Source organism: Heptranchias perlo, chromosome 2, assembly GCF_035084215.1.
Source record: "Heptranchias perlo isolate sHepPer1 chromosome 2, sHepPer1.hap1, whole genome shotgun sequence".
NCBI classification, from domain to species: Eukaryota; Metazoa; Chordata; class Chondrichthyes; order Hexanchiformes; family Hexanchidae; genus Heptranchias; species Heptranchias perlo.
In genome coordinates, this window is record NC_090326.1 from 9529186 (window position 1) to 9543392 (window position 14207).

At 45.5% G+C, this 14207-nt stretch overlaps 1 protein-coding gene across 2 annotated transcripts in view; it reads right to left on the reverse strand.

The window, feature by feature from the left end:
* Positions 1-230: 230 nt before the first annotated feature.
* tert (telomerase reverse transcriptase) overlaps positions 231-14207 on the reverse strand; it is a 103834-nt gene continuing 89857 nt past the window's right edge. The window contains exons 16-18 of one of the 2 annotated variants that reach the window (XR_010966323.1): positions 2800-2913; positions 2414-2609; positions 231-529 (exon numbers count right to left, since the gene is read on the reverse strand). Coding sequence is in view for 1 of the 2 variants with exons in the window: in XM_068000162.1 (XP_067856263.1) it covers positions 2810-2913 (104 nt within the window). In the remaining variant the exon portion in view is untranslated. Of the gene's footprint in view, positions 2610-2799; positions 2914-14207 lie in introns of both variants that reach the window. The other variant, XM_068000162.1, reaches the window with a different exon arrangement.

Below are 14207 nucleotides of genomic sequence, written 5' to 3' on the forward strand. Positions count from 1 at the left end.
GAACATGTGAAATTTGATAATAGGCTTTCAGACTGAAACAGGCCAGGAAAATGGCCATGCCTCGATTCAAGTTCCAATGGTAGTAAAAATAGGAGCATTAATGTGATTCAGTAGTCACATTTAAAAAATCTGAGCCACAGCAGTAAAAGGAGGGATACGATGAGAAGAAATAGATAGGATTGCGTGACACAACGTAACTAAATAAGCCACACTAACAATAACCAATGCAGTTTGTAATCTAATGGGAAAAATTATATTTTCAAATTTGCTGCACCATATCACAATTTGAAGCCAGGCGTGGGTGGCATGCATCATTGTGATTTATACATTCCATTCCAGTATGGCATGGCACATCTGCTGTGCTCTACAATAAAATCCAGAGATCACACAACAAATCTCATGTCTGGCCTACTGCAGGTGCTGGAAGTCTGAAACACAAACAGAAAATGCTGGAAATCCTCAGCAAGTCGTCAGCTTTCGTGAAGTGAAGAGGCAAGTTACTGTTTCAGATGTGTATCCTTCTTCAGATCTGAAAGATAAGAGGCGGACTGACATCTTAAAAACACAGGCAAACCCAGAGAAGAATCATGAGTCAAATGATATAGCAAATCTCATATAAAACAGTTTTTCCTTTAAATAACCTTCAATTCAATACTTCAGTTTGCTTTCTGTGAAACTTCTTCACCTCTCAACCTCTTTTAAGGCCCTCTTTAAAACCCAACTCTTTAACCATGTTTATTGTCACCCCTCCCAATACCTCTTTGTCTCTGTGTCCACTTTTGTCTGATTACCCTTCTGTGAAATGTTTTGAGACATTTTTCTACGTTAAAGGTGTGATATAAATGCAAGCTGTTGTTGACCTTAATTTAAAAAAATAGTAATTATGAATGCCTATTTCATAATAAAGCAATACATGTTGCCATGATCACATTTAGTATTTGATATAGTGAGAAAAAATACATCAAATTTATCAAGTCCCTTAAAGGCTGTAGCATCTAACAGAGACTTTGTGAAGACAATTTGATTGTGGTAACTAATCAAATCTTACCACAGCGATGACAATTGATTCCTTACAATCAAAGATGATAAAGAATTCTGGGTACACATGTTGTTGGAAAGTTTCAAAAGTGCAGTGAACATATAAAAACATTTATATTTAAATATACTTGCTTTAGAGGTGGTGCAACAAAGGTTCACTAGATTGATTCCTGGGACGAGAGGGTTGTCCTATGAGGAGAGATTGAGTAGAATGGGTCTAGATTCTCTGGAGTTTAAAAGAATGAGAGGTGATCTCATTGGAACGTATAAAATTCTTAGAGGGCTTGACAGGGTAGATGCTGAGAGGCTGTTTCCCCTGGCTGGAGAATCTAGAACTAGGAGTCATGGTCTCAAGATAAGGCGTCAGCCATTTAGGACTGAGATGAGGAAAGATTTCTTCACTCAGAGGGTTGTGTATCTTTACAATTCTCAACCTAGAGGGCTGTGGATGCTCGGTCGTTGAGTATTTTCAAAACTGAGATTGGACACTAAGGGAATCAAGGAATATGCGGCGAGGGCGGGAAAGTGGAGTTGAGGTTGAAGATCAGCCATGATCTGATTGAATGGTGGAGCAGGCTTGAGGGGCCGTATGGCCTACTCCTGCTCCTATTTCTTATGTTCTTATGCAGCACTTTGTTCTATACAATGTAGACCTTGACGCGCTAACCAAATGCAGTTAAAGATCACATTTATTTTCACTGCAGTTACAGATCAAGTTCTAGGACAGTAAACGTGTCACTAACACCCACGTAATGAACAGTCCAAAGGTGCCAGAATTTCCGATCAACACATTCTGCACTTGAAACGTCAGAGCACAATATGAGCTCCTATCGTACATGGAGCATAATCAAAGCATTTTGCAGTTCAATCCTGCAATTGTTTTGTTCCTAACTTTTAGTACTAGCAGCTATTATTGCTGTTGAGTAATAAACTTCAATTCAAATGTACAATAAAACTGTGACAATTGGAAGTGGAGTTAGTTCAGGCTATCTCTGTAATAGTCATCAGTTGGTCAGGCGTTAACCGGTTCTTTACTAAGCTTCAAAACATGGGTGATGGAAGATCCATCAGGTTTCTGTTTTCCAAACTGCTGACAGGTGTTCCATAGTGCATTGCCCAAGGTTTTGGGGTAATTATGCCTGCACTTAAATGATGTAAGGGGCACTTATTGCCCCAATGCAGATTTATTGAAATCCATCCATTTGGACCAACTCAACCTCAGATGAATAAGTGGCACCCAGCCTTAATATTTATAAGCATAACTGTTCAAATTGGCACAGTCTAACTGGGGAAATGACACTAAGTCAAGATTCTTTTTATGATAAACTTGCATTGATAATGTAACAAACAATTAATATTCTTCTGTAAACATTACCACTTATCAAGGGCATGGAGCACAACAACAGTCAACAAGCCCAATGCACATCATAAAATAGGGTGGGGGCCCTGTTGGTGATCTCAGGGTCCAGATAACAGTTTATGAATTGTGGAAGGTAATCGCACGGTGTTGATAATGTCAGCTCAACTGCTTGGTTAGACTCTGGTCTTCCCAGTATCTGTTACTGGATTCCCTATTAATGAAAATAAAAAAATGGGGGCAAAAATTATTTAAAGTACTTGAAGTACGCAGAACAGAGTGTCTTTTAATGAATTTTGCCACAAAACACTTTAACAACGTGTAATTCAAGCAAACCTATTTTTTGTTGATCTCCAATATCATTCAGACTGCTGACAAATCATTAACATTTTGGCCCTCCTTACCAGTTTCTCTTTAATCCAAGATGACAGCAAAATCTCGATGAAGAGAAGGTTCTGTTATGGACTGCAGCAGCAAGACTGTGGAACGTGGAAGCACCCTCTGCAATCTGGCCCTGCCTTCAAACAAAAACAGGACAATTAGAACACAAAAATATAATTAAGAAACACTTGCATCCCCCTGCTCTTTTTTCTTTTGTATATTATTGCACTATAACAACATGGTGAAAAGACAACTTAAGAAGGGGAGATGTCTTAAAAAATTAACCATAGGGTGCACAGAAATATTTGAAGAGATTGTACAGGGTGCAAGGAAGCAAGTCACCAGCCTTCACCCTTACCACTCTCCACCCCTGCCAAAATCCTAATCCCCACCTATATTACATCAAGGCTTGACTTCTCAAATGCTGTCCTAGCTGGTCTCCACCCTCCACAAATCACAATTCATTCAGAATGTCGCCCACATTCTCATCCCTGTCCTTGCCACTCTATACTTGCTCCACGTGCTCCATCAAATTAATTTTAAGATTTGTACCTTTGCTTTCAAATCCTTCCATGACCTCACCCCACCCTACCTCAGCGTTCTCGTCCACCCGCGTGACCCTACATTTACCCTCCACGTTTCAGATACCAGTCTACGTCTTGACTCCAATCCACCATGAGCAGCTGCTCTTCAGCCATTACACATCTGCCCTCTGGAATTTTCTCCCTAAACTCATCCAGGTTGCCACCTTCTTTACTGCTTTCAAAGATCTCCCAAAATTCTCCAACTTCCAAATCTTGTTTTATCCTTTTCCCCTCTTGCTCAGGATCTGCTTTTTCCCCTCACACTTTGTAAAGTGCTTTGAGGCATCTTCCTGCAGATGGAGGAGCAACATAGAACTGTTAGTTATTGTCTCCCATTTCCTAATACAAAGTCCAACAACCCTGATTCAGCAAGGAATGATTAATTCTGCATTCAAATGATCGAGTTCCAGAGAACAACAATATCTGGGATAGTTTCAACGGTTGAAGAAATGGTGAGCGCAGCAGACATCCTGCACAGACATTCTGGATTGCCGACTTATCAACACACCTCATTCCTGAACAACCACATATATCTGTCACCCATAAGTCATAGCGGTGGCATGCGATTGTACAGAAATGCAAGTAAGTTAGAAGGTCTCACATTGAACATTGATATAAAATGTTTAAGTGTTGCTACACCATCACATCCTGTGCTCCATGGAAATCTGGTTTCAATGTTATCATTGCTTGTGGTGCTGTTCTAGTCATATCCCTGCAGAAGACGGGCAGTCAGCCACCTCTTTTATGGCAGAGGGTGAACTCTGGCATGGAGTAACACATCCTTGAGCCTGCGACTTGCATAGTTTCGGGCTATACAGAGTCTAGGAGTGAGAGGTAGGATTTTCTTGCTGCCTGTCAACCAGCAATATTCCTTTATTGGCAGATATAGGGTCTGAAGAATATTGAAAATTCCGCCATAGAAGTTGGTACAAAATATGAGGAAATAATTCAACATATTTTTAAAATAGCTTTCTCAACCTGTCCTGCCACCTTCAAAGATTTGTGTACATACACCCCCAGGTCTCTCTGTTCCTGCACCCCCTTTAAAATTGTACCATTTAGTTTATATTGCCTCTCCTCATTCTTCCTACCAAAATGTAGCACTTCACACTTCTCTGCATCAAATTTCATCTGCCAGGTATCTGCCCATTTCACCAGTCTGTCTATGTCCTCCTGAAGTCTGTTATTACATGACAAAAACTGAACTTTCCTCTTTCAGTAATAATATTTAATTCAAAACCAAAAATCCTGTCAACACAACAGTAAAAATAGCTGAATCATTACCATGAAGAAATGACAAGAGTATATGGAGGGAGATTAGAAATTCCCTGTCATTAATTGCAATGAACAAAGTTCAGATTTAAGTGTCCCAAGGTGATGACACCCTTATGAAAAGTACTAATTGGCTGCAATATTGTGAAACCACTTCCAAAAAACTTGGCTTCAATTTTAACAGCAGCAGCCGTGCAAAGCTTTTACTGCATCAGTCAACCCATTAAGTGCCCTCGAAACAAAGAGTGAGAAAAGGGTTTTGGCCAACGGCAAACATTTAGCTTTGCCTAAAGCACAGGTACTGTTTCAACTACAGCCATGGGAGTAATAAACAGGTTTGACCTTTCGATACTTCAGCTTTGGATATAATTCAAAGAAGAGCTAAATGTTCATTTTTAAAGATATAAACAGAAAAACAATTTACCTATTAGGGCCTCCCTCGTTTTTTGATTAACATATTTTCCACATGCCGTTAGTAAGCTCCATTGAGGAGCACAACAGACCTTTGCCTAGTATTTTTCTCTTTCAATAAACATACCAGGAATGTAGAACTTCCTGGATCTGGAGGAAGCATCAGACCCTCTCTACTGGGGAACAATTACTTCGTGGGTCCTTCTGAATCTGCATCAATGCACTGAAGGAGCAGAGCTGACAATGATGTTTATTTACATAAACTCTTTTTGAAGCAAAGGCAATACCAATCTTTTCCACAAGTAGAATACCTGGAACTTACTCTCGTTGGCAAGATTATTATTCTATGACCCTGATAATATTGTCTCCACGTTCACTATTTCACACATACAAAAATCATAAATGATCATTTGCAGGAGGTTGTCTTTGATAGTAATGCACGTTGCCAGAGAATTCATTCTGAATTTTACCAGAATGGGCTTCCTTAGTGGATTGATGGAACAGTACTGAGCCATACAAACCAGGAAGGTCAAAAATTCAATCCCTGGTATGTGCTGAGTTCGTTCTCAACTGGGGTGAGGGGCATGGGTGCTGTAAGTGCTACCAGTGTCCCTCGACTAAGAAAGATTCAGCCAGAGGCCCCATTCCTGATTACTACCCAGTGACCCCTATTGGAATTGGGCTCACTTGTGATGCCCCCTCCCCAATCGTCATATTGATTTTCCTCTCCACAGGCATCGCTGACTGAAGTGTTCTGACCGAAAAGGCCAGTCACATTCTCCGCGACAGTGGCCTCGCTGGCATCCAGTAGTGCCCATCCCCCTCCCCCCTTCCAGTCTTGGAAGACGCCCCCTCCTCTGAGCTAATTTTGCCTCCCCCCCCCCCCCCCACTTCCCTCAGGCCACCAGTGTTATAGAACTAAATTAACATTTATGTAGCCATATACTTAAGGCAATCATAATGCTAAGTTTTTATACTGCTAAACATAGCAAATACAGATTAGGAAGATACATGCAAATCTGCCAATCAGCACTTTATTTCTTATTGGACTTGTCAACACAAAACTCAACATAATCTAAGCATTTGTGATTGATCACTTTCTTAGGACAAAGCCAAAAGATTTGACTCTGCATCACACACAAAACTGAATACAGAACTAATGGCCCTGATATCTATGGGGAGGGTGCAGGGACGGGGGGAACCCGGCCAGGTCGGGGATGCAGGGGTCCTGTTGAATATAACGGCAGGACCTCATTATCATTTTTTTCCCTTCTGTTTCCCGCCCGGCAGCTGGGCAGGTTAACAGGGCGGGAAAACCAGCAGCAGGTGGCCTCAGCCAGGGACCATTGGGGACAAAACAAGCTCGCTGTGTTCCAAACTACAATGCCTGCCCCTTCAAGCTACTGCATGCCGAGAGCTCACCCACTGTATTCAAATAACACTGACCCCGGAAATGTGGGCAGGGTCAGCGCACTATGGATCAGGCGAGTGTTATTCTTGAACCACTGCACTTCTGGTCAGGCTTACGTGCAAACTGAAAGTCCAGGCTAGTGTGTCTTTAATGGAAAGACAAGGAATGTAGAGTGGGAATACTGGTAATCAGAACTGAGAGGAAAGGCAAATCACAAAAGGTCATTATGATTTTTTATATATATATACACACATATATACATACATATATACACATATCATTTTGAGGATGATAAATGGTGTCCAAGTAATACTTCCTTGGAATCTATGTTGGCAATTACAAATCGGGACCAAAGCTCAGTAACCTTTGAACCCCAAGTTAATCAAATTATTGCTCTTCTGAAGGACAATGGGCGTAGTACATATTAACTTCAGCTAAAATCAATCAAACACTTATTGAGATTGACAAAATATGGAATAGGCAAATTTTAATTTCTCTGACCACTGAACTATTAAAGGGAATGTTTGCAGGAAGCCAGTAATACATAGACATTAACATCCCACTTTACAGGGTGTAACAGCTGACGACAGTCCAGAAAGAGCCGATAGCTTGGACTACCTCATTCAAGTAATGGGCACATCCAAAGCCGCACTATCAGAGAGATAGTGCGAAATTTATCCTCAAGGGCACCTGGACTGGCTTTCGCTTCTGACTTACAATTGCTATGTTTCATTGTGAGAGGAGTGAAGCCTGCTGGAACGTACCTCATTATGCCTATTGTTGAGATTGCTTTACTGTAGGGAGCTTGGTGAAATAGAGTGATAAACTGTTATATTATGCCTGCTTTTATTTTATCCAACTACGTCCAACACTTCATTTAAACATAGGAATGAAAAATTCCTAAGCTTAGCGAAAGTCAGTGAGAATCTCTATCCATCCCATCAATCATGAGCTGCGAGAACCCACAATTATTGATCAAGGATATAGCATAAACTGACTGCCTGCTCAATACAAACAGATATCACACATTCATTCACTCATGACTTATAACATACATACAGAAACTAAGAATTTACGATCATTGGTGTGATATATTCCCTGAAGTGATTACTATCACCTATTTTAAGGAGGATAAACGCTAAAGGAACGCGTTACAACATATTTTAAAGGTTACTTGTTACTCAAAAAGTAGAACTTTTTAGAAGCTTGCCTATGTTAACTTTTGCTAAAATCAGTTATATAGTGAACCAAAGGAAATTAATCCTAAAAAAGAAAACAAATACACCGTCAGAACATAAACAGAACATAAAATGAACTAGCCAGTCAAATGAAGAGTTTAAACATGTAAAACAGAAACAGAGCAAAATCGTAAAGAAATGAACAATGAAGAAATGGACATAGTAAGGTAAAACACACAAACTAATGCTTAGTTGCAACCTGGAGAATTTCCTTGTTTTCCAGGAAATTGATTAATGGAAATTTCCAACCCTGCGTTAACAGTGCATTTTTATTGTAGAAGGAAGTCCACCTCGTACAAAGGGAAATGTTTAACTAAAATGATGTCACACAGAAGGCAGTTAGGTGCCATCTCACCTCCACGGAAAGTAAGCTGACAAGCATCTTTTCTGAATTAAATGTATCAAAATAAATCTTAATTACCTGTGGAAACAGAGAATTTATTACTACAGTGACTAGTAAACATCAGCCCCAAGCGTATATCAGACTTGAACCTGTGTTAAGTGTTAAGATACCAACTTCCCAACAAAGAAATAGGCTGGGTTTCATTGTATACGTCATTATAAACAAGGTCAGCATATAAATCCTTAAGTAAAAGTAATTTCATTTATGAATAGAAACAAAACAAAATAGGAACAACTATTCTGGAGCTAATATTATCTTAAAAGGCAAAGAAAAAATACTACAATATGGTCAGTACTTCTCCAAACTCTCATCGCTTGGTCTCTCAAGTTGCAAATATGCCATCCAACCTTGTTACTTCCTCAGCATCCCCACACTGTTAAAAATCATCTCCCATTATAACTCAGTACTCTCCCCCTTGAGTCTGAAATCTGTAGAATTGCCTGCACTTAGTCTTCCTCATCTCCAACAATTCATAAAACCCAAACTTGGGGTCACCTATTCACCACTTTCTGATTTAGCTTGTCCTCGGTCACAGGGGCCGATTTTCGGATTGCCGAGCGGGTAGGGGTGGGTGGGCTCTGAAAATGGCAGAATCCCGGAGCGGGTTTGGAGACCAGCTCCAACCCGCTCACTTCCGGGTTTTTTTTTATTCGTTCATGGGATGTGGGCGTCGCTGGCAAGACCGGCATTTATTGCCCATCCCTAATTGCCCTTGAGAAGGTGGTGGTGAGCCGCCTTGTTGAACCGCTGCAGTCCGTGTGGTGAAGGTTCTCCCACAGTGCTGTTAGGAAGGGAGTTCCAGGATTTTGACCCAGCGACGATGAAGGAACGGCGATATATTTCCAAGTCGGGATGGTGTGTGACTTGGAGGGGAACGTGCAGGTGGTGTTGCTCCCATGTACCTGCTGCTCTTGTCCTTCTAGGTGGTAGAGGTCGCGGGTTTGGGAGGTGCTGTCGAAGAAGCCTTGGTGAGTTGCTGCAGTGCATCCTGTGGATGGTACACACTGCAGCCACTGTGCGCCGGTGGTGAAGGGAGTGAATGTTTAGGGTGGTGGATGGGATGCCAATCAAGTGGGCTGCTTTGTCCTGGATGGTGTCGAGCTTCTTGAGTGTCGTTGGAGCTGCACTCATCCAGGCAAATGGAGAGTATTCCATCACGCTCCTGACTTGTGCCTTGTAGATGGTGGAAAGGCTTTGGGGAGTCAGGAGGTGAGTCACTTGCCGCAGAATACTCAGCCACTGACCTGCTCTTGTAGCCACAGTATTTATATGGCTGGTCCAGTTAAGATTCTGATCAATGGTAACCCCCAGGATATTGATGGTGGAGGATTCGGCGATGGTAATGCTGTTGAATGTCAAGGGGAGGTGCTTAGACTCTCTCTTGTTGGAGATGGTCATTGTCTGGCACTTGTCTGGCGCGAATGTTACTTGCCACTTATGAGCCCAAGCCTGGATGTTGTCCAGGTCTTGCTGCATGCGGGCTCGGACTGCTTCATTATCTGAGGGGTTGCGAATGGAACTGAACACTGTGCAATCATCAGCAAACATCCCCACTTCTGACCTTATGATGGAGCAGCTGAAGATGGTTGGGCCTAGGACACTGCCCTGAGGAACTCCTGCAGCAATGTCCTGGGGCTGAGATGATTGGCCTCCAACAACCACTACCATCTTCCTTTGTGCTAGGTATGACTCCAGCCACTGGAGAGTTTTCCCCCTGATTCCCATTGATTTCAATTTTACTAGGGCTCCTTGGTGCCACACTCGGTCAAATGCTGCCTTGAAGTCAAGGGCAGTCACTCTCACCTCACCTCTGAAATTCAGCTCTTTTGTCCATGTTTGGACTAAGGCTGTAATGAGGTCTGGAGCTGAGTGGTCCTGGCGGAACCCAAACTGAGCATCGGTGAGCAGGTTATTGGTGAGTAAGTGCTGCTTGATAGCACTGTCGATGACACCTTCCATCACTTTGCTGATGATTGAGAGTAGACTGATGGGGCGGTATTTGGCCTGCTTTTTGTGGACAGGACATACCTGGGCAATTTTCCACATTGTCGGGTAGATGCCAGTGTTGTAGCTGTACTGGAACAGCTTAGCTAGAGGCGCAGCTAGTTCTGGAGCACAAGTCTTCAGCACTACAGCCGGGATGTTGTCAGGGCCCATAGCCTTTGCTGTATCCAGTGCACTCAGCCGTTTCTTGATATCACGTGGAGTGAATCGAATTGGCTGAAGACTGGCTTCTGTGATGATGGGGATATCGGGAGGCGGCCGAGATGGCGAGTTCGGGTGCGCGTGCAGCTCCCACATGTGGCACTCCCACTGGCAATTAAAGCCGGCGGGATGATAATTTAGATTCTTATTTAGGTAGCTGAGGTATTTGACAGACATCATTGACTGGAGATTTTGGCAGGGGTACAATTTTGAAGGATCCTCAGCATGTTTCCCGTGCTGTGGGAAACGCTCCCTGTTGGAGCAGACGTGTTTCAGCCAGCAGCCAGTGGGAGATGCAAAGGATTATTCGACAGGTGGGGGGTGCATACCTCATTTATTGCAGCAGGGCACTCTGTCACTTCAGACAAAATTTTGGTTGCAACACCTTTGTCTTTCCACTCAAAATTATTAATTTATACCCTAAACTCTGCTGTGCAAACACATTTACCTACGTTGCGGACCCCCTCAAACTCACACCGTCAGAATGGGGGGGCGCCATGGCTGCATTCATCACTTCATGCGAGGACGAGCAACATCACCAGCCTCGCCAGGCACGCCGTCCACCTCCGCCACGTGGAGTTCCACAACACAGTGCTGCGCCACAGGCAACTGCACAACAGCAGGGAGGGCAACAACAGAGAAAGTGGCATCGCAGGAGGCACTACCCTCGCCACAGGGACTACAGCCTGAGGCTCAGCTTCCTGGACCTCTCTGAGGAGCAGTGCATACGGAGGCTCAAATTCAGTCGCCAGGTAGTCGCAGACATCTGCAGCCTCCTTCATGCCGAGCTGCTCCCGGCTGGCCTGAGCAGCATCTTCTTACCTGTCGCTGTCAAAGTCACCACTGCCCTCAACTTCTTTGCCTCTAGATCGTTCCAGGGTGCCACCAGGGACATCGCCGGGGTCTCTCAGTCGTCTGCACACAAGTGCATAAGGCAGGTCACCGACGGCTTGTTTCACAGGGCCTCGCACTATATCAACTTCCCCATGGATGATCTCAGCCAGACAGAGAGGGCAGTCCAATTCCACTCTGTGGCTGGCTTCCCACGGGTGCAGGGTGTAATCGATTGCACCCATATAGCAATACGAGCACCTCCACACTAGCCAGGACTCTTCATCAACAGGAAGGGCTATCACTCCAATAACACTCAGCTCATCTATGACCACAGCAAGAGATTCCTCCACATGTGCGCCAGATACCCTGGCAGCTGCCACGATTCCTTCATCCTCCGGGGGTCCAAGATCCTGCCCCTCTTCCACGCACCGAACACCCGCAAGGGCTGGCTCCTCAGGGACAAGGGATACCCCCTGCACACGTGGCTCATGACACCTCTGAGTAACCCCACCACTGAGCAATATAACGACAGCCACATCACTACCAGGTCTACAATTGAGCATGCTATAGGGCTGCTCAAGATGCGCTTCAGGTGCCTTGATCATTCTGGGGGAGCGCTTCAATACGCACCAGTCAGAGTGGGACGCATTATAGTCGTCTGTTGTGCCCTGCACAACAGGGCACAATAGAGAGGGGAGCCTCTGGAGGAGGCCCCATCCACATCTGCCACCCAATTGAGGAGGAGGAGGCAGGGGAGGAGGAGGAGGAGCAACCCATGGGCAGAACAGCGGCTCACCTGGCTGCTCATGAAGCCAAGGAGTCACTGATATGTGAATGGTTCTCCTAACATCAGACAGTGTGAAGAGTCCAGTCCTCACCACCTGGACAGAGGAGCAGCCCCCTCCCCCGCCCCCTGCACAAAATAGTCGTGCAATTACACATACACCCACTGTAGGGTGATCCAATGGGTGGCATCAAGTGTAGGTGTTCATGGTGAACCTCATGAAAGGGACTTATTACATGAACCAGTCAAGAATGGCCAAGACGTGGCAGTAGTGGTGACAAAAATAATATTTAACGTGTCATTAACAAAAATCAAATATAAATAAAAAAACACGATAAACCGTCAAACACCCTTGTGCATCCCCTTTGTGCTCACAAAACCTTCGCCGTACGCTTCCGACTACTCCTAAGTGGTGCCTCCTCTGTGGCTGCAGCAGAGGTAGTGGCAGGTTGCTCTTGTTCATGCCCTGACCGATTAGATGCTTTGGGCCTACGCCCTCTGGATTTCAGTGCTCATGAGGGCCCCTCCAGACTGCTCCACCTTCACCTGTGCAGGGGCAGACTCGGCCACCTGGAGAGAAGGCAGCATTGCGGGTACTGTTTGAGAGGGGGGCAACGGGTGAGACGTGGCGGCGCTCTGAGTGGCGTCCCCACTTCCATGTTCCCTTTCACCATGATCCCTCCCCTGGGCCAGGCCCACACCACTCCTACTACTCTGCTGGATGACAGTTTGGAGGACGTGTGAAGCCTTGTAAGGCCAGTGCCAGTGTACCTGCCTGCCTGTTTAAGGCGGCAGAATGTTGCTCACCCCGAGTCCGAAGGGCCATTGTAAGGGCCTCAATGGACTCACTGGTGAGCCGTGCTTGAAGCTCAATGGAGACTAGCCTTCCCTCCATCGTAGACATTCCCGCACTTACCCGCGACACTATCTCAGAGATGCCCTCATGTCCCTGTGACAGTATCTTAGAGATTCCCTCCTGTACCTATGCCACCATTCCACTCATGCAGGAGTTGGACTCCTCCATCCTCTGCGCGATTGTGGAGAGTGCGCGTGGCACTTGTTCCAGCACCTCGCAAATGTGCTGCTGCCCTTCGATCATTCTCCTTTTCTTGGATGGCCCCAAGGGTTCAGCATCTGTGTCCGGCTGAGCAGAGCCTACAGAGGAGTACTCCCACTGACACGGACTCTCCACAGCTGCCCGTCACCAGTATCTGCTCGTGCTCACATGTGCGGTGACTCACCACGTGCGATCCCAACTAACTGAGGATGGGGACCCACCGAGGTGTGTGTATTTGCGCTGGTGGATGGCTCGCTCAAATGTGACGGTGCACCCTCAGAGGCCGGCCGGTCCTGAGGAATCGCCCTCTGCCGTCATGGCGGTCGCTGAAGGCCCTGTAAGAGAACAGAAGGCAATATTAAGCATGATGACAGATGTTGAGGTGCTGAAGATGGCAAGGCATGTTAACATAATTTGCTATTGTGAGCACTGAATGTTAAAGTTCTGTCACCAGCCATTTGTCGGGTGGCAGTCTTGGCATCCCCGACGGACAGGCACTCGAGGGTGTGGCTTAGTTCCAGAGCCTCCTGCTCCGCATCTATGAAGACGACCAGATGTTGCGGCCCCACTCCGGACTTCGTCCTCTCCCGTGCCTTCTGGGCTCTCTTCTCCTATAAGGGGAGAAAGTAGAGAGGCATGAGTGAGGGATGGTGACGTGGCCAACCGCTGAATGCATTGGTTTGGGTGAGGCTGACCGTGAAAGAGATGCATCTCTGGGTGAGTATGAGATAGAGCCATGACATTGTATGAGGATTAGGTTGAGTGGTAGTGGTGGGATGAGTACTGGGGAGGTGAGTAAGTGCAGGTAAGTTGAGGATGAGGTTTGAGTGGGTGTGAGGAGTGAAGTGATAGAGTAGTGTTGGCAGTGCAGAATGAGTTGGGGGGTGGGGGCGGTGATGTGGAAGATGGAGTGTAGGAGAATGAGTAAGTGTACTCACTTTGGCTGACCTAGTTAGGTCATTGAAGCGCTTCCTGTACTGGATCCATGTGCGGGAGACGTTGCTGCTGCTGGTGACCTCCTCTGCCACCTCGAGCCAGGCCTTCTTGGTGGCAGAGGCCACTTCCTCCCGTCCGCCGGGTAGAAAATATCCCTCCTCCTCCTCACCCCATCCAGTCGGACCTGGAGTGAGGCATCAGTGAATCTGGGAGCAGCCTTTCCCCTGGTCTGCTCCATTGTATCATTTTGGTTCTTTGCTGCAGGAGCAGCATTGGAAGACTGCCCCTTTAAATAG